The sequence below is a fragment of the Molothrus aeneus genome, chromosome 6 (assembly GCF_037042795.1).
Source record: "Molothrus aeneus isolate 106 chromosome 6, BPBGC_Maene_1.0, whole genome shotgun sequence".
Classification (NCBI taxonomy): domain Eukaryota; kingdom Metazoa; phylum Chordata; class Aves; order Passeriformes; family Icteridae; genus Molothrus; species Molothrus aeneus.
Genome location: NC_089651.1, coordinates 33,238,968 through 33,262,482, shown reverse-complemented (window position 1 = coordinate 33,262,482; position 23,515 = coordinate 33,238,968). Strand labels below are relative to the sequence as shown.

Below are 23,515 nucleotides of genomic sequence, written 5' to 3'. Positions count from 1 at the left end.
TCACCCCTGGAAATGTTCAAGAAATGACTGGACATAGCACTTGGTGCTATGGCCTAATTGACAAGTGGTGATCAGTCAAATGTTGGACTTGATAATCTTGGAGGTCTTTTCCAAACTAAATGATTCTGTGATTTTGAAACAAACTTCTTCAGAATTTCCAGCTTTAAGCTCTCCCTTTTATCTAGCCCTCTGCCCAAAAGCTTGAAAGTGTCCTAGAGGAATGAAACCCTTTAGCTATTCCCCTCAATCTCAGCTTTTATCCATGCAAAAATTCTGTATGCTGTCTTGAACTTGTTGTGTAAATGAAACCTGAAGTAGAAATAGTGTAAAACATGGCATCCTTTTGTATTTAACAGATTTTCATAAAGCAGTTGCTTCTGTTTCAGGGCTAAAAAGTAAATATAAATATGATAGAATCCTACTTGGAGGGTCCATCTCTACTTAACATTCTTCTAATGCATACCAGCAACTTTCTTCTAACCTATATGCAGACACAAAAAAAAATTGAAATCATACATTCATTACTTTTGGACACTGTTCTTGATAGCTTGAAAATGTCGACAGTATTCACTTCGTAATTTGAACTTCCAGGCTTAACAGAATAATGAGACAAAGACTCTTTTCCTTCTGAATGACTTTATGCTGAAAAATAAAAGTCTCCCACTGGTTCTGATTTCAACTACAAACAGCACTTCAGAAAAATAATTGTATGACAATAGATAATTGCCTATGCTGTTTACAGTTTTTAATATTTTAAAAAATTGAAATCAAAAATTAAAATGTCACCAGAATAAATATATTCATCCTTCCAATTAATTTATGTGTATATACGTACACATAAAGAAATTTTAAGATGCATATTGATATCCATATTGCTTACATTGGACCACCAGTTAGTAGGTGGAAATCTGGGCTTACTGAATCACATGCTACTGTCCTGTTATTTATTCTCGGTATTATTTACCATAGCCCTAAAAACTACCAGTATCAAGAAACAAACTACATGGTGCACCCACAAGACCTTCCAAACTAAATGTAAAACACAATATGGTTAAGACCAATGAAACCAGCCAGCCCATGCCCATGGGAGGAAGGTGGACTCAGAACAGTCCACAGAAGGGAGATGAAGACAAGTACTGAGATATCCTGGGGACCTCTCTCAATTCCCAGCACAGAAAAAAAACCACAGGCCTTTCTGTAGAAAGCTCCAAAGTGAGGTCAGTCAGGGTTCTGCAAGTATGTTAACAGGCAGGCTTATAAACAAAATACCAGAAGAAAAAAAAATCTGGGTAACTGTGAGGATACGAACCTATATAAGACTTCCAAGAAAATTCCTTTCTATAGACAAGTATAACCACTTACAGTTCAGAAAATTCTAGAAGAATTTTAAAGAGTTGAAAAACATCATATTCCAGGTTGAAGACTGGCTTTAAAATGTCTATGATTTAGCACAAAACAAAACGCAGGGTTTACCCCATAATTACCACCTTAAAACAAGACTATCAACATTCTACAAGGAAAAAAAAACAGGTTAAAGTAATTTCATACATAATCCTGACCTTTGCAAAAGTAAGAAGCACTTTTCAAATACTTTTTTTCCCCTCTGATCTTTGGCTAGCTCTGTTACAAAGACTTCATACACTTTGATGTCTCTTTAAAACTCTTCTTAAAACTATTACTGAAACTAAATCCGTCCTTGTAAAATAGACCATTAAAATAGCAATTGTGTTAGAAACCTGTTTATAGGATTTTATTCGATCCTGCCTTTTAACACATTCCTCTGCTTTGAGAATATCAAAGTAAATAATCCTGAAAGAAAAAGTCTTATCTATAAAATAAAAAAAAATTGAAGCTGATTTTCCCTACACCATATTTCAGCAAATCTAGAAAAACAGACAACATTTCCTGTATTTTCTCCTTGCATGAGGTTTGGAATTATTTGCAGTTGTTGTGGCCAAATCTCAGTTTCAACAAGGTTTGATATTAGATATTCCCTGAAGAATTTAATACATTAAATGTTTTGGCTTATGTAAATAGCTACTGCACCCAAAAATAAAAATACACAGCTCACATCTGCACAATTCTTTTCCACTTAGAAGCTTCTTAGCTAGTTCTTTTTTAACTATTGTTTCTTCAAGAAAAGCACGTGTATCCTTATTAGAAAATGTTAATTTAAAAAAAAAAAAATTACAAGAATTGCAGAAACTAACAAACCTACAAAAAACGCCGGGGGGGGGGGGGGGGGGGGGGGGAAGATGCAACCCTTGACAGACACGGCTGTATCCAACTCCAAAGATTGAAACGAGCTAGTTCATCATTTTAAAACTGGCAAAATTTAATCTCTCGAAAAAAGACACATTACAAAAATCTACCGCTAAGAGTTTAGGAAATCTATCCTGAAAGAGCTTAAGATACTTGGAAGGCAAAAGCACACGGATATTGAACTGCAAATGAGCAGAACCCTCTTTTTTAGAGCAGGACATGCGGCCCACGCTCTGCGCCCCCGGCGAAGGCGCTGCCGGCGGCCCGGGCGGCTCCGGCTCTCGCCTCGCTGCAGACGAAGAGCCCGGGATACCGGAGAGCAAGCGACTGGGGCAGATAACTGTAGGTCTGGTTTTGGCTGGGGGACTGCGGCTGTGTTGGTTGGTTGGTTGAGGGGTGGTTTATTTGTTTGGGTTTTGCTCGTTTAGTTTTAAAAATAGACCAGTTATTCCTGAATTCTGCCGTAACACGAGAATCCTTCCCAGTCTCACCCTACGCGCAGGCAGGGACCGGCCCGCGGCAGCACTCGCAGGCGGCCACTGCAGGGGCCACAGGCAGAGCCGGCAGCCGGCTGGGAACACGCAGCCAGGCCAGGGCAAGGGAAGCACTAGGAAACGCATGGGCGGGAAGGCCGAGCGGAAAGGGCCGGGCGGGTCTCCCGGGTGGCGCTGGGTGGAGCGCGACCCCCGGGCAGGCAGGGCTTCTCCCGGCGCCCTTTCTCCGCCTGCGAGACGCCCCTCGCTCGCTCACATAGGCGCTCCGTCAGCGCGTTACCTGACCAAAGCCACTACCCTCATGTTGCTCGCAGGCCGGGGGCGGTAACACTGTCAGGGAGGTGGGCGACAGCCGCCAAGCGCAGCGGGGAAGGAGCCCGGTCGCACAGCCACCCTGGGCTGCGCACGCTGCCGGCTCCTCCGTTGCTACCGCTACCGCTTGGCCGCCTCCCCTACCGGGCCCTCCTCCCGGGGCAGGCCGGCAGACTGCCTGCACAAACCGAGGCTCGGCGAGCGGCCGGCGCCCGTGCCCGGGGAGGTGCGCTGCCTCCGCCACGGGGCTGCGCGCCGGCCGGGACGGCGCGGCCCGGACGCGGCCCGGGGACGGGCGGGAGGAGGGAGCGGCCGCGGAGGCAGAGCGCCGGGCGCCTATGGAGGGCAGGGCGGCCGCGCTGGCAGGCCCGGGCCGCCTGTTTAAGGGCATCGCCCTCCTGCTGCTTCCCTGAGCCCGTCTCTTGCCTTCTGTCCTTCAGCGAAGAACCGCGGACCTGCTCCAAGTGACTGCTGCCTAGGGAGCAGGGCCAACCGAGGGAGGCCACCCCCTCCCCTTGAGGTGCCTGGCGGAGGGACTGTAGGGCATAGTCGCCAGTCCACCGCGGCCCGGGGTAGGGAAGCCCGCTGGGAGGGCAGGAGCTGCTGCTGGGCTTTACAAGTCGCAGCGGACCAGTGGTTGCGGCAGCGGAGAGGTTGGAACAGCAGAGCTGACCAGGCTGCTTAGCTGCTCTCCGCTCGCACGCGAGCACAAAATGTCCCTCTGCATCCTCGGTTTCAGCTGCTGCAGAGCGAAAATCGGATCTCCTCATCTGATCCCTGTTCTGGGCCAATTTTCTGACCAATCCTGCCATGGCACACATGACAGACACCCCTGTAGGTTTGCAAGCTAAGTCACAAGCTTGCCCAGGTGCCCAGTCTTTCGACACCTGACACACAAGTTTATTTCCCCCATGTCACAGAAGAAACATGTGGGCTAGTTCTCTCGAAGAAACTTTATTGCCAGACTAACTTTAGAAGTCCTGTATCAGCAGATAAAGGCATTGCTGTTGGTATTGTGGCAGGGTTTCAAGCAGCAGTCCAAGGGCCCGCCACTCTCCAGGCTTTGGTTCCTAGGGCCTGTGAGACTAAAATGGGGCAAGAAGCCGCCGGTGTGTGCTTGGTTTCCCACGCTGGCTGGAGCCTGGTGTGCAGGGTCAGCGGGACCAGCAGAATGCCTCAGGGTGAGCCTCGGGGCTCCCTGCATTCCCAGCCTGCCACCTGCAGTGACCAGGAGTGCCAGCTCATGGTCCCTGTGGTGCAAATATCACACAAGGCTTTGTCCCTCCAGGCTGGGATAAATGCTTTATGCACTGGGAGGGCTAACTTCCCAGTCCCCTGTAATGTGATATTATACAATGCTATATTAACAATCTGTACCACTCAGGCTTTGCATTAGTTCCTTGCACATAGGCTGCTGAGTATGAAGTTCCCAGGAAGAGATACGATGGAAGAAAGCATTCTAAAAAAACCACTTTGTTATAGTGATAAATGTTCCAAAATAAATGCATAGTGAAACAAGTATATATATATATGTATGTATATATATATTATGTACAGCTCATGAAACAGCTTGAAAAGCCACTTTCTTTTTTTTTAGATGATTTTAGTCAGGACACGATTTATACAGTAAATCACTGTAAAACAGGAGTGAATAACTATGGGCAGATATGAAGGTGATGATGCCTTCCTAAATACACTTTTGAGAAGTTAAGGAATGACAATTGGTATAAAACTTATTTGCTAAGTAGTTGTGAAGATGTAGTAAACATAAAATAGATTTTTCTGTGTTGGAATAATTGCAAAAAGCATACATTTTAAAAATACAAATCTTCAGTTCATGCTTTGGCCACCACAGGCTGGCATTATGAAACTGAATATTTGACTTGCCTTGGAATTGCTTACAGGGCGTTTGAGTTTCCTACTAGTTTATTGATGATGGCATCATATGTAAATCCTTGAAAGCCTTCTCTGTTCTTCAGAACATCCTAGGTGATTAAAGGAGGTTGTGAAATTCTGATGAAACCACAGGAATTTTTTTAGGGTTTGGGACTTCTCTTTTTTGGCTCACGAAGGTAATGGAGACCTGTTCTGAACTAGAAGAGAGATTTTTAGCAGAGATTACTAAAATGAAAGAAACAATACTGCATGAACTAGTACATGAACTAGTAGAAAATAACAGATCTCTGAGGAACTGTAAAAAGGGCAGAACAAAGTTATTTGATTTATTGCCCAGAAAATAAAAAAAGAGGAAGGTAATTTTGTGATACATCATCTCTATATTTTCTGGTTTTGAATGATACATATATACTTATTTATTATCACAAAAAAGAATAATTTGGCTAGTAGTTGTGAACTCTTAGAATATGCTTATTTGCAATGCTTAACAATGATACATGGAAAGTAAAAATCATGTACATAAATTATTCTACTGCTTTGTAAAATGGAGAGGCCATATAATCTGTAGCTGTAATCAGACAGCTTTAGAACAAATACACAAAGACTTGTAAAAATCTTTTCTAGGCATTGGGCATTGTTAGAAGATTTGTAAAGAGTAATTCTGAAGTCTTGCATTTTCAAAAAGGTCTGTTATTATTAATCTATTGTTGATACAATATAGCTGGGCTTTGGGGGAATGGTTCTATTGCATTCAGTTTTACAGCTTCTAAAAAGACCAAATTTCTACTCACAAGTCAGACTTGTTTAAAGCAGAAGTTAAATACAATACTGTAGGACCAAGGTCTGCTTCATTTACTACTGCAACTGGAATTTTTGCTGCTACTGGATGAAGACATCAGTAGATATTTGGACAAATATAAAAGTGGCATTTGGGTCCCAGAATTCGAGAAATATATCAAAATTGAATTATTAAAGTGAGGTTTGAAAACAAATTTGCATTTTACCCAAAAGGATGCTGTTTTCAAATTATGTGGAGTATATTCTATGAGAAAATCTGTTTGCTTTCATTCACCTATGGAATAGCTCTTGTGTAGTGTCACTGCTCTTAAAAAGTTCTGCCATATGACAGTGGACAAAAGAAAATGCACCATCTCTCAAACTGCTTGCCCCAAGACATTCTGCTGTACTGCCACAGCAGCTCAAACAATGAAATCCACCAAAGCTGCCTTTCATCTTGGGGTAGTACTGGCTAGTTTGTGCAGAAGGCCTGCAATGGCTCAGTGTTTCTTTTTCACCCTTTTCTGCCTAGAAAGTTGAAAATAATGATAATGAACTAGTATAACTGGAGGAACCTGTCAGAGGATTGAAAAAAGCAATGCAGTATCCCTAATGATCTGGAATAGTTAATTAAGTTCTCTTATAAATGAGTTCCAAAAATAACTTACTTTCAGTAAGTTATTCTGAGAAACAGTCATTTTAGCATACCTGAGCTGCAGTGCCTCTTAGCAAAGGGCCAATTATCTGGTGATTGGCAGTTAAAGGTGAACTAATGAAGTTCTTAATTAAAAGATTTCCTATTATAATCACCAGTAAGTAACAGAATACTGCATACATAAAGCAGATATAACGTTAGAAGAATATTTCCATTTTGAAACAAAGGTTTTGAAAATGGTCTCTGCATTTGCTTGCCAGGTCCAGAACAGGAATGTTGGAGTTTTCACGGGTATAGCTGGCAGTGTGCCACTATTGGCCTATATTAGGGTGTCCTGCTCTGACTCTCCTACAGTCAGAGGTGTTTTCCTCATTTAACAGCTGGCAGAATTTTTTGCTGCTCCTAATACCCAAAGTTCTCTATGTAATATAGAAAAATGGTCTGAGATTTTACAGAATATTTCAGTTGGACTTTTAACTAAGAAACTGGCTGCAGAGTTCCTTTAGCTGCCTGTCATCAACAGCTTCCCTGAATTTTCACTTACTTCACAGTAAGCAGGATATTTTCAATTTCTCTGTGAGATAAACTAGAATTATATTTTGAGAAAAAAATTCCAGTTTGTCAACATGAGATGCATTGACATACTACTAAAATATGAAAAAAAGAAATTTCTCAGGCGGCATCTCTCCCCATTCAGATGTACAAGAACTCCAGGTCCTACTGTCTACATTTCTACAGCATGACAGATGTAGAGTATTGCTCTGAATGCTGCATAACCATACTATGCAGTATCTAGTTCATGATGCCGTAGATAAAACTACCTTTTAAGACTTGCTTGGGCACCTTGTCACACTGATTGCTTCTTTTTAGACCAAAATAGGCATACATTGACTTGAAGTTGATCTCCATTCTCACAGACATGACCGTAGTGATCAGCAGTGTATGTGAAGAATGACTTATTTGGCCTATGGTCTCCTTGCTCTTAAGTGCTCCCTATAAACACTACTTAAATATATATACAGCTAATCCTGTCATTCTTAGTTCTGGTCAGGCAAGGCTTGTCATTTTCATAGGTGATTTGAATTCTTTCTACAGAACTATGAAATTCAGCAACTTTATTTTGTCCTTTGTATAGAACTTTTTAGAACTCTTGGACTGGAATTCATTGACCACTGTGACAAACAGAATTTAGCCTACAGTAGCATTATATAGGTTCTTGAATAATTGGCAATTGTCCTTATATGATGTCAGTTTTTCTAAGCTTTTGATGAACTTCACTAACCAATCTAGCATTCTTCAGAGAGTCAAAGATATAATGCTAACCTTCTAACGTTATGTCTCTGTCAAAATGACCAGTGTTTCCATCAGGCACTAGTGCAAGCTAAATTAATATTCAGTGGCAAATAAACAGTTTTTTCACTTGACTAGATGAGTTTTCAATGTTCAAAATCTTTATTCTCTCTATTAGTAAAAGCACTAATATTAATTACCACCAAGAGAAGCTGTTGAGTGTGACTGGCAAAATCATTATTTTACCATTTTCTGTTAAGCATAATCCATGGTATTTAAATGTATTTTTCTCCATGTGAAGTCTTCAAGTACTTTCAAGACAAAAAGCAATGTATGACCACCTCAAGGTCACCAGAAAGCCTGTAGTAATAAAGGAGTTTCTCTTCTACATATATTTGTTTTGATTGCAATTAAAAATTTAAGTGGAAATGTTATAGTTACAGTTTAAAGCACTTTTATATTCTCCCTACTTTTTCTCCCATATTAAAAAGATTTGGGTTTTAGAAATGAAGATTTCAATTTTTTGTGGAAATTTTAAATGCAAAACAAATTTGTGAGCTAATCTAATGATACGTTGAAAAAATGTAAATCAGAGATGAATTTTTTGCAAAGAAGTACATGTACAAGATTTAAAACCAAGTCCCTGTTATATAACATGAGATGTTTCCTGTGAAGCTGTATTAACTGCCAATGAAGACTGAAGACAGAACTTTTGGAGTGTTTCTGCATGGTAGAGACTATTAACCATTCTAGAGAGGAAGAAAGAGACTAGGCTCAAAATTCCTTAAAATGTGTTCATCATCCAACACATTTGAATCTAAAATTATAGGCTTTGATTTATTGGGAGTTAGCCATCTATTGGCTGCAAAACACCCAGGAAAAAAATGTGGTCATGGATAATAATCCATGAAAACAGAGAGAAATTAGGTATCTATTTAATGAGGTTAAGCTACAGTATCTTCTCCATCATCATAAACTAAACCACTGAGGTCTTGTAGGCAGAAATGGCTGAGATATTTTTACAGAGACACAGGAATTTAGAGAAACAGCTTTTCAATGCAAAGTCAGAAAATTGAACTGTAGCAATGAAAATCTAAGAAAGAACTATCGTCTCTTATTGTAGTGGTATATAATTTGAGATTATTCCTCACTTATTAAAAGGTTTTGCAGTTCATCATTGATTAAAACATTTGAGTGGTTAAAGCTGGTGAAGTTTCAGGGGAATAAGCAAACAGCAAGTTTTTTGGCCCATTTGTTTCATTGCAAAAATCTTCCTGTACCATAAAATATTTATAACAGAGTTGTAAGTAATAAAAAGGACTATTTTCTTTTCATTCCACTCTTCCTATTTGTTCAATTTTGTCAGTAAAAATACCATTAATAACTTTAACAATCAAAGCAGATTTTAATGTGTCACATTTAATACTCTTCATCTCACAGTTAAATTTTTCAAGAGAGAATTAATCTAGTAAGTATGGAGCTGTTTTGACCTAATTAGCAAAGCAGGGAGCTTAATTTTGAGTGATACAGAGAAAGCATTTCATTGCTGAAAAGAAGCAGCAAATCAGTTTTACTTTTCAATGTCCTATTGAACTGTATGACATCATGTGTAGTATAAACCACTTGACATAATCTGCCTCAGATTTTGAGTCCTGAAGGAAGGGTGGCTGTGACAGTGCCCTTTGAAATAACATTGAAGCTTCAGCTCCCATGTCAACATCATGCTCTAATCAGTGCAGTCTTTTTTGTCGCAGGGTCTTCCACCTTCTAATTGACCCTGACATATGCTATTCACTCTACCCCTTGGCTTCGGACATACAATTCCTGTCATGGTCAATTATTAGGTGATAGAGCCTGCAACCACAGGGACCACTGCTTAAAATCATCCCACACACTAAGCCCTGAAGTGACCAAGTTCACATCTAACTGGAGGGGAAGAAGGGATCTAGTCTTTGGTAAAACTAATATTCTTTTCACTTCTATATAGAAAAATGTCAATTTTCATCATCCTATAAGTTACTGAGACAAATGGTGACAGTGCTATTTCTGAAATAGGTTAAGGAAAAGTACAAAAACCTTTACCAAACTCAAAACACTCTGAAATGAGGAAATTGTCTGTATGAGCATACAGTATGCATAAAAATTAGATTACACTACATTTGAAAGGCAGATGAGAGTTTAAGAGTGACAAGTGGGCAAGTGCTAAAAATAAGGGCATGTTACTTCCTTTCCAACACTGCTTTGTCTGTATGCTTTCTTTGATGTTGTTTAAGCTTTGAAGTAAAGAAATACTTTTCAAGAGTCTGAAAGGTACTTCTGATTACTATATTGATAAGAACTGGTTTTGAACAAAAAGATCTCTTGTGGTTTTCCCATTGGTTCTGTAATGCCTGAGAAATTGCACAATGACAAAAACCAGGACACCTGCTCTCTGGTCTTCATGGAAGCATTATGATTTTCAAAACCAAACAGTTTTGCAGTCGTATTTCTGCAGTAATCTTAAAAAAATCATTAAAACTTTAGGAATATGGGCTGAGAAGAGCAAAAGTTTGCCATCCATCTGCAAAGACTGAAAGGCAGTTTTGTGAACTACTGGTTCACTTCACAGATTCTCTGTCCATAGTCAACTATGCCACTAACCCAGAGGACTGTCCCTGTTTTTTGCTGTGTCAACATTAATTTCAATTTACAAGGCACCATTGCCTGCTTATTTGGGTTTGGGTTTTTTGTTTTGTGGGCTTGTGGGTTTTTAAAAAAAAATCTGAAGGGAATTTTACTAATCTATAGTCTTTTTTAAATTACAAATTTTTGGTCTGTGGGAATCTTACACTGGTTTGTTTCGCTGCTGACAATTTACTTAATTCTCTTGTATATAGAACACAGCTCAGAAATAATCTGTAAAAGACCCTTGCATATCTGCTGAGTTTTACAGGTAATACAAAATATCATATTCTGAAAGATGTGATTTTGTGATATCTTTATTGCATCTCTTAGCCTGAATAGACAAAGCTCTAATTAACATTCATACAATTATCTAAGTCTTTAAAATCCCATCTGTCTTAATGATGTATACACAGCATAGCAAGCCCAATAAATACGAGGCACATACAATGCAAATGCTTTTAATTTAAATTATAACACTGCTTACTGAAGCTCTTGTACGTATTCTGTTGTTCAATTGTAGGGTTATCATAAGACTTGAAAACCTTCCTCCTGAAGTACACAGTCCTGCATATATCTGAGAGCTGTTAGTTCAGCAACTGCTGTTACTGTGTGCAATATCCAAACAAGTAAACTTTGGAAATGACTGATTCAGCTACATATGAGTCACCTGGTGTGTAACCTGGCTCAGGTGTTTCCAAGGCAAGAACTAACCTTGACTGAACATATGAATAGATGCTAATACTACTAAATTCCCATACCTTCAAAATTTAAAAAAAAAAAAAGCTCTGTTCCTAACATGCATTCTTTTATCTACCCTGCATGTATCATGTGACATTCTAAACATTATTTCATAGAGGAGTTAATTCAGCTTTCAGCAGTGTGCAGTCTGTGAAGCAAGGAGAATAACCCCTGGCTGCTTTATGGTTTAAAGCATGATTGAATATACTAACAGGGCTCCATGAAGTACTTATTTCAATATATATAATGTATTTTCAAAATATTTCATCTCTATACAGGTCTCATCCTCTCACGAAGTGGAGCATCTCTATTGCACTTAAGAAGATGAGGCAATAGAGCCCAAAAATACTGAGACAGCACCAGTGATCTGAATCTTGAAATTTTATTCCCTGGCCAATAACTTGTTGATCATTGCTCAATCGTTCCTGCTACTTCAGTTGCTCTTTGTTTCAGTTTCTCTCTATATAAAGTGACATAGCTATACCTTGCAGAGTATTTTGAGAATTATGGGAGTTTACAACTGAGTAAGATGCAAAACATCATTATAGTAAGTATTTTTAAAAGAGTCTTTTCATAAAGCTTTTAACTCTGTTGCTCTAAAAATCATTCTTATAATTTAGATTATGGCAATTAAGGGAAATACTCTTTGTGTAATGAATGAGATAATTTATAGTTATATAAATTTATAAGATTAGCTTATTTTCAATGTTTATATGCAGGTTCTTCTGGGAAAGTAGACAGGGACATCAGAAGCAGTATTTAAATCTCACCATGGCCACTGATTTCTCTATGCTCTATCAAATAACATATTTGCAAAACTACCAGATGGGAAGAGAAACTGCAGTGAGAAAATAATGGTGAGGTTTGTAGTACAGGAAAAAAAGGTTCAGACATTAGATACATTATTTTAACAGCAGGAGGAACGTCAAACATTTAACAAACTTCTTAAATAGAAGCTTTTCATTGATCTCTCTTCTGCAAGGATAGCAAAAGGAAAAGGTGAAAGAAAACCATACAGCTAAAGCTGACACAAATCCTAACCAAACACAATTAATAAGGAGTATAAAAATGGTAAATATTTGAATGATAAATCTTGTGGCAGTCTAGGAGGCAGAAGGTTACTATGAGCTTTGCATTAAAGATTTCTAATAGGATATATCCAGTCTCTCCTCCTTTCCATTTTGGATAAAATTGGTAAAAAACAGCTTTGAAAAATTTGATTCTCCCAGGCTCTTATGCATACTACAGCATTAAAAGCAAACATTTAAAGATAGAAAACTTGTGAAACCTCAGTGCATTTTTTAACCCATTTCCAGGCAGCATTAGATCAACAGCAGAAATAATTGCTGTCAGTTTGTACTTTTTGACCAATAATTCTCTGTATTTTCTGCAAGAAACTTGAGTGATGCAAATGACCTTATTTTTACAGCATGCTTTTATTAAATAGTTTATTATTTTGGCAGACTAATAAAGATTTTGGTATTTGCTTTTATTTGCAATAATATTACCACGACATAAAAAAGGATTTTATGTTCTTTTTGAGGAACAAGGAGGATAAAAGTGTTGATGGATAGTGCAACTAAGGCATCAGCAATGAGCTGGAAATGAGACACATAAATATGAAAGCAGAGCTAAGAAAATAGAACTGCACCCTTGGCCTTTCTTAAAAGAACATGCACATGCCATGGTTCATTCATACAGTTACAGAAACTCCTTTTGTTTTTAGTGAGTCAGTGAAAATATGCAAAGACTAAAATATTACAAAGATTCTCAGTTGTTTGGCATATTTCTGTAGTTAATGTAGTTGTGAAATGTTTCAAAACATTTAGAGAAATGACTGTTGATGATGATTTTTTAGAAGACGTATTTTCTTTGAAGTATAAATTTGTCCTTTTTTCAAGTTATGTCTTAGACAAAGGTGGTGAAGCAATATCAGTGTTCAGTTTTCCCTTTTTTGCCCTTCAAACAGACCTAATTATTTAAAGATCAAAGAGCTGAGACCTCATAGCCAGATCAGACAATCACACCAAGGTTTTAAAAACAAAATTATCAGTCCTGTACTAAAAATAAAAGAAGCCTAGATAGCATGTAATAGAATTAATCTTATTTTATATTGGATGGGGAGTTTGGTTTCAGATTGAGAAAATTGTGGCTATAATATTCATTTTGCAATAATCTGAGCTCCTTGAGAATGGGTGGTGCTGGATGCAAGGGGTGATGTGAGAAATGTATTGATTCAAACACATAATTGGATGTGCCTTGGAAATAATGAGGGATTGAGAGTGCTTAAGATTTGAATTTTGCTTATAGCCACTCCTCAAAAAGACAGTCGAAGTAGAAAAATATGAACAGAACAAATACCACATGAAAAAAAGCTAAACAGGCAAACAAAACTTTCCCTAACTGGGAATTTGTTTGTTCCATTTGCCTTTTCTAAAAGGCAGCCAGTAAATAGGAATCACGAAGTATGAGTTTCTTAGAAGAATAAATCTAGCAATTAATTATATGTCAAGGCTTAAGAATCAAAAAAACTGCTTATGCCCATTGCCAGTCATTCACTCCCTGTCAGTAGTAGTTCACATCTTTCCTGGGATGGCATCCAACCACAGTGGCATCTAAAATATAGCAGGCTATATTGTTACAGTTGGAGGTGAAATTGAAAGTTGCACCAAACAGAAGTGACAAATTCACATTGCTCAGTGTTGCCTAGCAATAAGAGATGAGTTTATTATGAACACTTGACTCTATATCCATCGCAAGGAGGCTTTGTATTCGCACCAAAATGCCACTAGTCTTACAGGCAAAAGGGGCAAAAATAGGGTGGGCAGAAGGAGGGAACAGTCACAGTAGTAGTGAGTATGTTCTGTATTTCAAGATTTCTCTCTGTCTCAGGGGAACGAGTCAGGAAGGAGAAGGCAGAGCCTGCCTCCAGCTGAACTGTTTAAGATTGGCCAGGTAGCTTGTTACAGACCTTAATCATGCTTTTGAATGCCCTTAGTAGTGCTGTTTCATTAGTAATGGCTTGTAGTTCAGACACTGCAAATGAACTCTTTACTGAATGTTCCCAAGAACTGCTCAGTAGTTGTTTTCATTGTGCAGAGCTTTCTATTTGCTTCTGCTATATTTTCATTTTTTTCTTTCTTTTTTCCTTTTTTTTTTAAGGGAAAAGGACAAGTCATCAGGGAGCTTTTCCCTCCTCAGACACCTTGTTCTTTTCTTTTTTGACCAGTGTTTATGTGGGAAAACATTTATTTCTATCTTGGACATTGGACCTTGTCTCTCAAGGTACTAATTACCTAACTATTCATATAAATGTGTTTTTCTTAAAGAACATTTAGGTATCCTTGAAGACCTTACTGGATACCCACACACATATTTAGGCACATAATCAATTTTAAAAATCAATGCAATCGTTTCTATTAAACTGGCACCCCCCCTCCAATAACTGATCTGTTTCTGTGTTTTTATGCCATCTGCATTTTTGACAACTGAATATTTTTGACAGCATGGTCCATTGTGCCCAAGTTCACATCATTTTTTTTTTCTCTCTTTTTTTTAAAACATCATATGACTACATATGTAATAAGAAAATGGGTTATATCACACATTTTGCTTTACAGATTTGGGTTCACAGTGGATTTTTTGAACTGACAAAAATTTTACAAGAAGTATTTCTATTATAAGAATGCATTTATTTTATAGACATGATAGATCAATGAAATGCTATGTAAATACATTGAAATTATAAAACAGTTATGATTTTAAGAAGCTTTAGAAACAAAAAAATAAAGATGAAATTTAGAGATTATATAGTTTAGGTAAAATAGAATAAAATATAGATAAAAAATGCTCTCTCGTGTGAAATGTTTAATTAAAAACGCTAGTGCAGAATTATATCCTTAGTTTATGTGTTCATCTAGCCAAATTAACTGAATCTATGAAAATTTTAGAGCATAATTTTTATATTTTGTGTACAAAAATGCAGCTGTTGTCTCAAATTGTCACTTAGGCAGTAAGCTTTGAAGGTAAAAAACTGAGGTACTTGCATTTTGTAAATGTTTTTGTAAAAACCTTTCGTAACTTTGGTCCTTTCTTTATTTCAGATTCAACGTGTTACAAACAAACATATTCCACCTGTTACAACAATCTGGCATATTACTTCCTTGATACGTGATGATACAATACCTCTCAGGTTTGCTGAGTAGCAAAGAGAAATGTAAGCAAATGAAAAGGTTTTCCACTTTCACAGTTTTTTTCTGCTTGGGGTTCTGTTTGTCTGAGAACCGTATGAATAGAAGCCATATTTTATAGTATTTCTTTAACCTCTGCCATCTGGTGTAGGTTAGTTTTTCCACTGCCAACATATCCTAGAGGCCCCAGTACCAAAATGTTTAATTTCTAAGTAAACATTTGGACTTTATAAATCCAGTTTAAAAAAATAGAGCGTTATTTTTTTAAACTTTATACTACATTTGCCACTACCAATGACATTAATAAACACACAGACAGGAATATGGGTTTAAAGGATTCTGGCCATGACTTTTCTGTAGCTGACCTCCAGAGATGTTAGGTCACCTGACATCTTTAATCACCAAGTCATGCTCAGTTATCAGGAAAGGACTTGAATATTCCCTACTGACCTAAAGCCTGAAGTTGTGTCAAGGGATTTGCACCACCACAGCCAAAACTTTCCAAATCACATATCGTTTCAGGCAAATAATACTCGACCATGCCAAAGCCAGAGCTTTAACTTGTTAATTTTCTTTTAATTTAAAGCAAAGTTATTTCACTGCAACAAGAGAGGATTGTTGCTACAAAAGAATTTAGGCAAGTAACTAACCACTTAAGAAAACCAAAGAATGTAATAACCATATCTCTAGCAACTTCCTTATGTCTGAGGAAGAAAAAAACCACAAAAATCATGTGCCAGAATTCTACTACCAAGAGGATTAAAAATAAAGAACAGTAAATTAATTAACAAGTGGCTCTTTTTTGAGCATTGAGCTCTGAGCTGCTGTGCAAAAGTTATGCCCATTTAAATGAATTTAGAATTTGATTAGTTTAATCAGTGTGATTTGGTAATGAAGATTCATGGTATTTGCTGAATTTAAATGATACTTGTCCTGAGGATAATTCTTCTTGCTGGACAGTATGGATGAAGAGATGAGGTATCACCTTTCAGCCAATCTGGGGTGTAAAATTCTGTGTTACTTTGCAAGACCACTAATTGCATTTATTTTATTATGCTGAGTTATAAACAGCAGCATCTGGGGAGTGAACATCCTCTCTCTGCCACAGCAATAGTGACTTCTTCTGCCTGGATGGACACCTGGTTAAATTGCCTCAGTATGAATCATCAGAACAGATAAATCAGTGCCCACACTGTGATCTTTTTAGTCATCAGTGAAACTTGTTAAGTTTAATTTAGTAATTTTCTAATTCCAGCTCACTTTGGGACCATTTATATTTTTTTCATTGTTGTTCTTAAACCTACCTGAATTGGAGTGGAAGCTTAGACATGCCTTGAAAGATTTACTCCAGTATTTCTTTGTAACCATTTATTAGCCCAGCAAACCAGCACTCACATTTATGTTGTGCCTGGAATCACGTTTGTGTGGTGCCTTCAGCCCCTCTTACCAATCAGCTCATTCTCTTTGCTTCTGATTCTCAATGAACTCTACCCTGGATGTTCTGTGCTTGGCTGGGCATTTTAAGAGTGGATTTAGCCTTAGCAAATCAAACCATCTTTTTATCTTCCCTCTTCTGCCACAGTCTTTCCTGTAAATTTTTGGTCAACGTAAGAATTTTTCAAAGGACTGGAGTTCACAATATTCATGCAGGTTTTTTGAACATAAACACCTGTGTGAGAAGGAAAAGAATCAAAGTCAGAGCTCCAGCAAAAAAAAGGACTAGAGTTGGTCATTGCATATTTGGCCATTCAGTAAACATGCAGCACAGCCTGGCACAACACTGTTGCTCTTTTTCGTATCAGTAGTAAAAATATATAGGAAGAATCTGGGAGTAATTTTTCTTAAATTATGTCTTTTGTCACTTCTGTCTTAAACTGGGTGTAAAATTGGTCCTCACAATCTCTCCCAGAACAGATAGGAGGGGAGGAACCTCAGACTAAATTCCAGCACTGGGAACTGATACCCAAGTCCTAAGGGATGGGTTCTAGGCTCTGACTTTTTTTCTGTATTTCCTATTTAATAGCGACCTTCTCTTTTTTTCACTAACATTAATCCAAATCAGATTTGTCTGCAGCCAGTCTGCCTGCCAAGGGTTTCACTTGGCATGTTGGGTACTTTGTGATGCCATTGTGAGGCTTCAAGTGGTTTTGACATGATTGCACTGTAATCAGTCCAATAAGGAAGAAACTCTTATATTTAAATTCTCTATAGAAGTGAATGTACCTACAGATTCAAAGTGGTGGTGAAGTATGTGGATTTTTATCAGGTGTAAATTAGTTTCGTGATTTAGATTGTTATGTTTGCTGAGTACCCAAATTCTGCCCCAATAATTACTGGGGTTTTTTAAATGTGATATGCATATAGCGTGTATATATTCCCTATTTTTATTAGGTAACATGCATGGAGAAAAAGAAGAGATACTCGTAATAGTATATATAACATATATTCATCCAGGAACAATGAATAATAAACAGTCTCTGGAACTTGGCAGAAGTTTAATTCAAGGGCCATCATGGACTGCATAGTTTTGGTTTTGTGTAATAAGTAGTCAACATTCAGAAATTGAAAGTGTATTTTTCTATAATACACATTTTCAAGCAGGTTTCTTGGCATGCATTTTGTTTGTACTGTGCTTGAAGTTGTTTATGGCATTAGTGGTTAGTGTGTTTGTGCATGTTTGCATTCTGTCTGTTTATGAAGTATTTCACTGGTACCCTTACACAGCATGTGGTCGGTCGAAGATTATTTTTGATAGTGTGTGTAGTCATGCATTTTGGTGAAAGACTTTAAAGTAAAGTGAGTTAAACCCTGGTTATCTGAAGTTACATAAAGACAGACTTATAGGTTGTACATCTTCACGTAACTTAGATACAAAAAGTAATGAACCATTTTAAACATGAAAGAGTGAATTGGTGCCAATTTGTCCAACAATCATGGCAATTTGAGTTGCATAAAGATAGGCCAATTCTATTAATAACTGGAACATTTGTATATTTTTATTATCATAGATGTCAAAAATAATTAACAGATGACTCATTATATTATAATAATAACATGTGTGTAACTAATTTTTGAAATGAACTACGGAAGCACAAACAAACCTCTAACAGGGATAATTTAAATCCCTTCATTCTTTAATTGACAGCTAAGAATAGGCAATACTTTCAGGACCCAGACACAGGGCTGTGAAATTAATCTGTGAAGTACACTGGGCTTAGATTATTAGTTGATACTTTTCATGGTGTTTTGAAAGTATGGGTTGTTCAGCATGTATCTAATGACATTACAGGAATATTACTTGCAGAAAATGTAGATGCTGAGCAGCTCTAGACAGTTACAGACGTCAGTTCTGTAAGGATTTTGTGAACGTTACAGAATAAAATATTATTGCTTTATTTAGATGCCTAACCTCAATTTTAAGAGCACTATTCTTCCCGTGAATCTGCAACTTAAGGGAAACAGAGCTGACCAATAATTAATCCTTACAAAAGTTCCACATGTAAGTACTATTTCATTACTATTGTTAATAAAGTTCTTCATGGTAGGAAACTCCATTATATCAGCTCCAATTTTCTTTCTTTTGGGCCAATTTAAATTTTTTTCATTGTTCTTCTTAAACCTTCTTTCATTGGAGTGGAGAATTTTTTCATACAGGTCTCTTTTTTTCCCACTAGAGTAATATTCTACAATTTTCTAACGCTTCTTTTACATTTCTCAAGTGTGCATTTATGAGAGCTTAAAAAAGATTTTATTAAGTTTTTCTGTCTTTGAATAAGAGAATAAAATTAATGCATTCTTTGAATATCATTTATGTTGTGCACAGTTTTGTATCTACTTTCTGTACATAAAATGTTATACAGTTGTATCATTTATAACACCATGCTGTGCTGCACAACTAGTTTCTTTTTATGTATAGTGCTGTAACATGCAGTGAGACCTTTGTTTAAGAATAATTGTTTAAGGGACTGTAAGAGAATTCGAAAGTCAAGAGGTAAAGGTGGAATTCACACCCTCTTAGTATTCTTCCTCCTTGTAACATGCCATACCTATGGTATTCTTGAGAAGTCTAAATTCAAGCCACAGAAAATAACATTTCTATCCCTCAAGACATAAATGCCATTCATACAGAAATGAGAAGCAAAATGTGTACAGAAATAAACTTTAAATCTTATGAGAGTAGCAGCAGGTTCATGGTGTCAGGAAGAAAAAAAATTATGAAAAGAAGCCAAGCCTGACAAACTGAATTGTGGCTCATCTGAATGTTATTGAACTTCATTTCACTAAAAAAGCGGAGAGTTAAAAAAGGAAAAATTAGGAAAAAAATCCTTCTTATCACTATAATTTAGTAGTTTTAAGAGAAATGAGTATGTACTATATAAATTCATAGATCTTCACAACTATATAGGTATTTTCAATATTTTAAATTGGGAGCAGAGGATATTAGTAAAAGCTGTATGATCATACAAAGGATGGAATTTGGTGATAACTTGTCTAGAAATGTGTACAAATGCACACAGAGTCAGTGTAAAAATCCAAATAATTTTTCATGCAAGAAATAGCATATTTCTGTGTATTAATATGCAATTATTTATGAAATGTAGAATATGGATTTTATATTATTATATAAAGAGTCTATGCATAGCATACATAGAATATGGAAGAATGCACAATTTATATATATACATATATAAGTGTATGTGTGTGTCTGTCTCCATATCCTATCTCTGTGTAGATTCCATCTTCCAGTTCATGTTTTTGTGTCAATCAGGAGTGATTTTTAAAATTCTATGTTTAAAATGTTGTAAGAGTTTATTGTCAAGTCCATTATATATAGTAGATCTATATTAACATATAAGAAATGAGCTAAGACAATGCAAAACTACTCATTTTGGGCTGAGTCCAAATACTGGCTCATATGCCAACTACTTACCAGTATAATATTTGGATAATATTCTTCAGCAGACAAGTTTTTATGTTGTAAAGAAAGATCCATGAAACCTGGGTTTTTTTGAAAATAGAACTTAATTTTTATGTTATTTAAGTGTTTTAAGCATGTTAGCCTTTATATCTTCCAGTTTGTACTTTCATTTCAGTGAGAGTACTGCTGGAACAGCAATTTATCTTCCAGGAAAATTCGGTAGATTTTTGAGACTCAAAGCATGTAAGAAGTCAGGCACTGTCCAAGTGAGCACAATATTCACAATCCCCTGGAAAACATTTTTAAACCCTGAGATAGAATTTTTGGGCTTGCAAACAATAATAAAATGATTGTCTAAAATTTTGCTTTTAATATATGTAAACATCCTAAGGGATTGCAAATGTGTTCCGCTTCGTTATATGTTTTGGCTTCAGACATCATTACCCTCTAAAGTCACTTCAGTTCCAGGTGTGACTCTTTGCTATATAAGAAGTCAAGCAGCTCTTTAATTATCCACTTAAAAAATAAAATTCTGTCCTTAAGACAAAAGGGGAAGGGCACTTTTCATGACATTTTCAATGAACTGGAACTTCTTGCTTCAAATGATAATCCAAAAAATTGCTTTTTCTCTTGGAACTGGGTCAGAGTTTTTCTAGCCTTGATAGAATTGGCATCCTTTCTCGAAATCGAAATATGCCAGCCATACTACTTCTTCAGTAATACAGTTATCATGCAGAAAATCTTTGATAAGGCCACATATGCACCATTTGTGCTATAGAGATCCATGAACCTGCAAGGTTATGTGACTGTGAGTAACCCCTGCTGCCATTTGATGTTACTAAGTCTTCAAAAAGCTTGACCGTGAGACAGACTTCTTTTTCCCCCAAAGGCTCAACATTCTTTTTTTGTGCTACATTTTTCAGAAGAACTCTTTGTTTGAAGAAGCTGGGCAGGGTAAAGCTGGCAGACTGGAACACTGCCCTGATGTGTTGTGACAGACATGTAATCTGCCATTTGACCACTGGTTCACACATCAGTGTTAATGTGAATGTGACACCTCTCAGCATACTGTTAATCATGCATTACTCTTCTGTCTAAAATGTGGAGATGTGGAGTAGACTTTTATTCTTTTCAGAAGACTACACAAAAAACCCTAGTGAAATGAAATTTTACAGCCATAAAAAGCAAACTGATTGACAGCTGCAAATCATAGTCACAGCAACATTGATATATACATATTTATAGATCCCTAGATTTCAAAACTAAAAAGGATCATTAGAACAGTCTGCTTGATCTAACGCACTCCCACTCTAAACATTCAAGGAGTCAAATATGTAGTCCCATGTCATGTGTGGAAACCTAGAAGATGACCTTCTGTAGTCCAGAAATGAGTTCAATTCAGCTTTTTTCCTCACTAACACTTTTACATCTCTTGGGTTTTGTTTCTTTTTCTCCTGGTGTTTCATCACCAAAGTGCCCAGGAGTTCATCTGCTTTCATTCAACTGAAATGCATGTACCAGATGGTGCAAATAGCCCAGTATATTTCAATCCTGTATCCATGTCAAAAAACAGGCAGACTGCTGCAGTTCTTGGTTGCTGCACCTCATGGTATCAAAGGCTGGCTAAGAAGAGTGACACTGCCTGACGATGAATAAGATTTTTCAGGTCTGGCAGGGAAGTTGCTTTGGAAGCTAAAATCCTGCTTCTACTCTGTAGGAGTTGCTTTTCATGATTAATTAATTGTGTTTACGCTAATCTACAAAGGATGTAAAGAAATATAAAAATAGAGTTACAGAAATGTGTCTAGTTAAGATACTTTATAGTAACCATTTCATCACCTGCATTTTAAGTGTATTATCTACTTGCTTGCTAGATTTTTAAAGGATATTTACCTAAACCAGAAAGTTCTATATTGCATTTCTCAACATTCTTTTACAGGAGGACCACTGAGATCTGTGTTTGCTATGCGAACAGCCTAGATCTCTGATGTCCTTAGGTCAATGAAGTTTGAAAGTATCTTGAGGGCTAGGCAGTGCAGTGAAGGTCACTAGCAGCTTTCATCTTATAGCACCTGCTTAGAGTTTGGCCTCAAGACTTTCAAAATATCTCCATAGTAAAGCCTTAGATATGCAAAAGCCATAGCTCTAGAAAAATGATGATATGAGGTTTCGAAGAGTGGACAGTTGTTTATCTTTGAAAACAGAAACTGGAGATAGTAGTTGAAAGGAAAGCTCTTTGTGGCAAAAGTCAACATTCTTTCTGTTGGTTTTCTGACTCCTAAATGCTGTAACAGTAACACAGAGTACAATAAAAATTATGCCCTCCTATTCATTCTTCTGGCATGTTACTAATCCCACAAGTAACAGAAAACTCACATGATACATTTGAACAGCAATGTGCTTTCTCACCCTGTCCTCTGTCACATCTGCAACACTGTGTCTCTCTGAAGACCCAGGCAAAGTATTCCTCTACCTGTTCGGGTTACCTGTGAATTTTTTTCTTAATGTTGTTTATAAGTTAGGATATGAGAATTTTAAAACATGGTGGAGAATTCTGGTTTGACTGATTTTAGTGGTCTTTGGGATGATTTACAAGTGGGTCAGGAAGGAACAGCGCTCTTTTACCTGTTTAACCTGTCAAGCTTTAAAACTTTTCTCTATATTTTTTATTTTATTGACAATTCTTTATTGCTCTGAATCCATAAACATTTATGGTTTTTTAAACTACTGTAGAGACAGATGCCTTGCTTGGAAAACTGTCTTCCTTCCTGAACAAAGAGTTCCAGGACAGAAAAGAGTACTACAGAATAGTTCATATAGCTGAAAGACCTGTCTTGCAATAAATTACAATTAGTTGCATGTTCATTTTGCATTACCACATGTAGTGTCGGTATGTCTGTTGATAAATCGATGTATGTGTATTTGTTTTTATATTCAGAAGATCTAGTTTGCCTGCAGTCATGGTGTAGGTTGTTCTTCTCACATGCATTGTAGTTACAGGAGTATAATTTTAAGCAGAAGTCATACTGAGAAGAATTGTTTATTTAGCTAAAGGCACATCATAGATTAGGTAGAAACCATCAAATAGGCCATGGCACCAATATATATATATAATTGAAAATTGTAAAATATAAGTCAGGAGAGAAAGGATATTTAATATGATAGATGGAAGTGCCATGAAGACTAGTGGGATGAAGGTAATAAGAGAAAGTTTAGACTGTCTACCTGAAAAATTCTGGACAGCAAACTAGTTGCACTAAACAACTGTCTATTCTCTACGGGGAAACATTAACAGTCCAATTGCTTGAGATTTTTGAGA

General features: G+C 37.1%; 1 protein-coding gene across 1 annotated transcript in view; it reads right to left on the bottom strand.

Moving 5' to 3' along the window:
* Positions 1 to 3,167, bottom strand: part of DPH6 (diphthamine biosynthesis 6) — a 184,241-nt gene extending 181,074 nt beyond the window's left edge. Inside the window, exon 1 of the mRNA XM_066552064.1 lies at positions 3,037 to 3,167. Coding sequence (XP_066408161.1) covers positions 3,037 to 3,059 — 23 coding nt within the window. The 5' untranslated portion in view covers positions 3,060 to 3,167. The remainder of the gene's footprint in view (positions 1 to 3,036) is intronic.
* Positions 3,168 to 23,515: the final 20,348 nt, after the last annotated feature.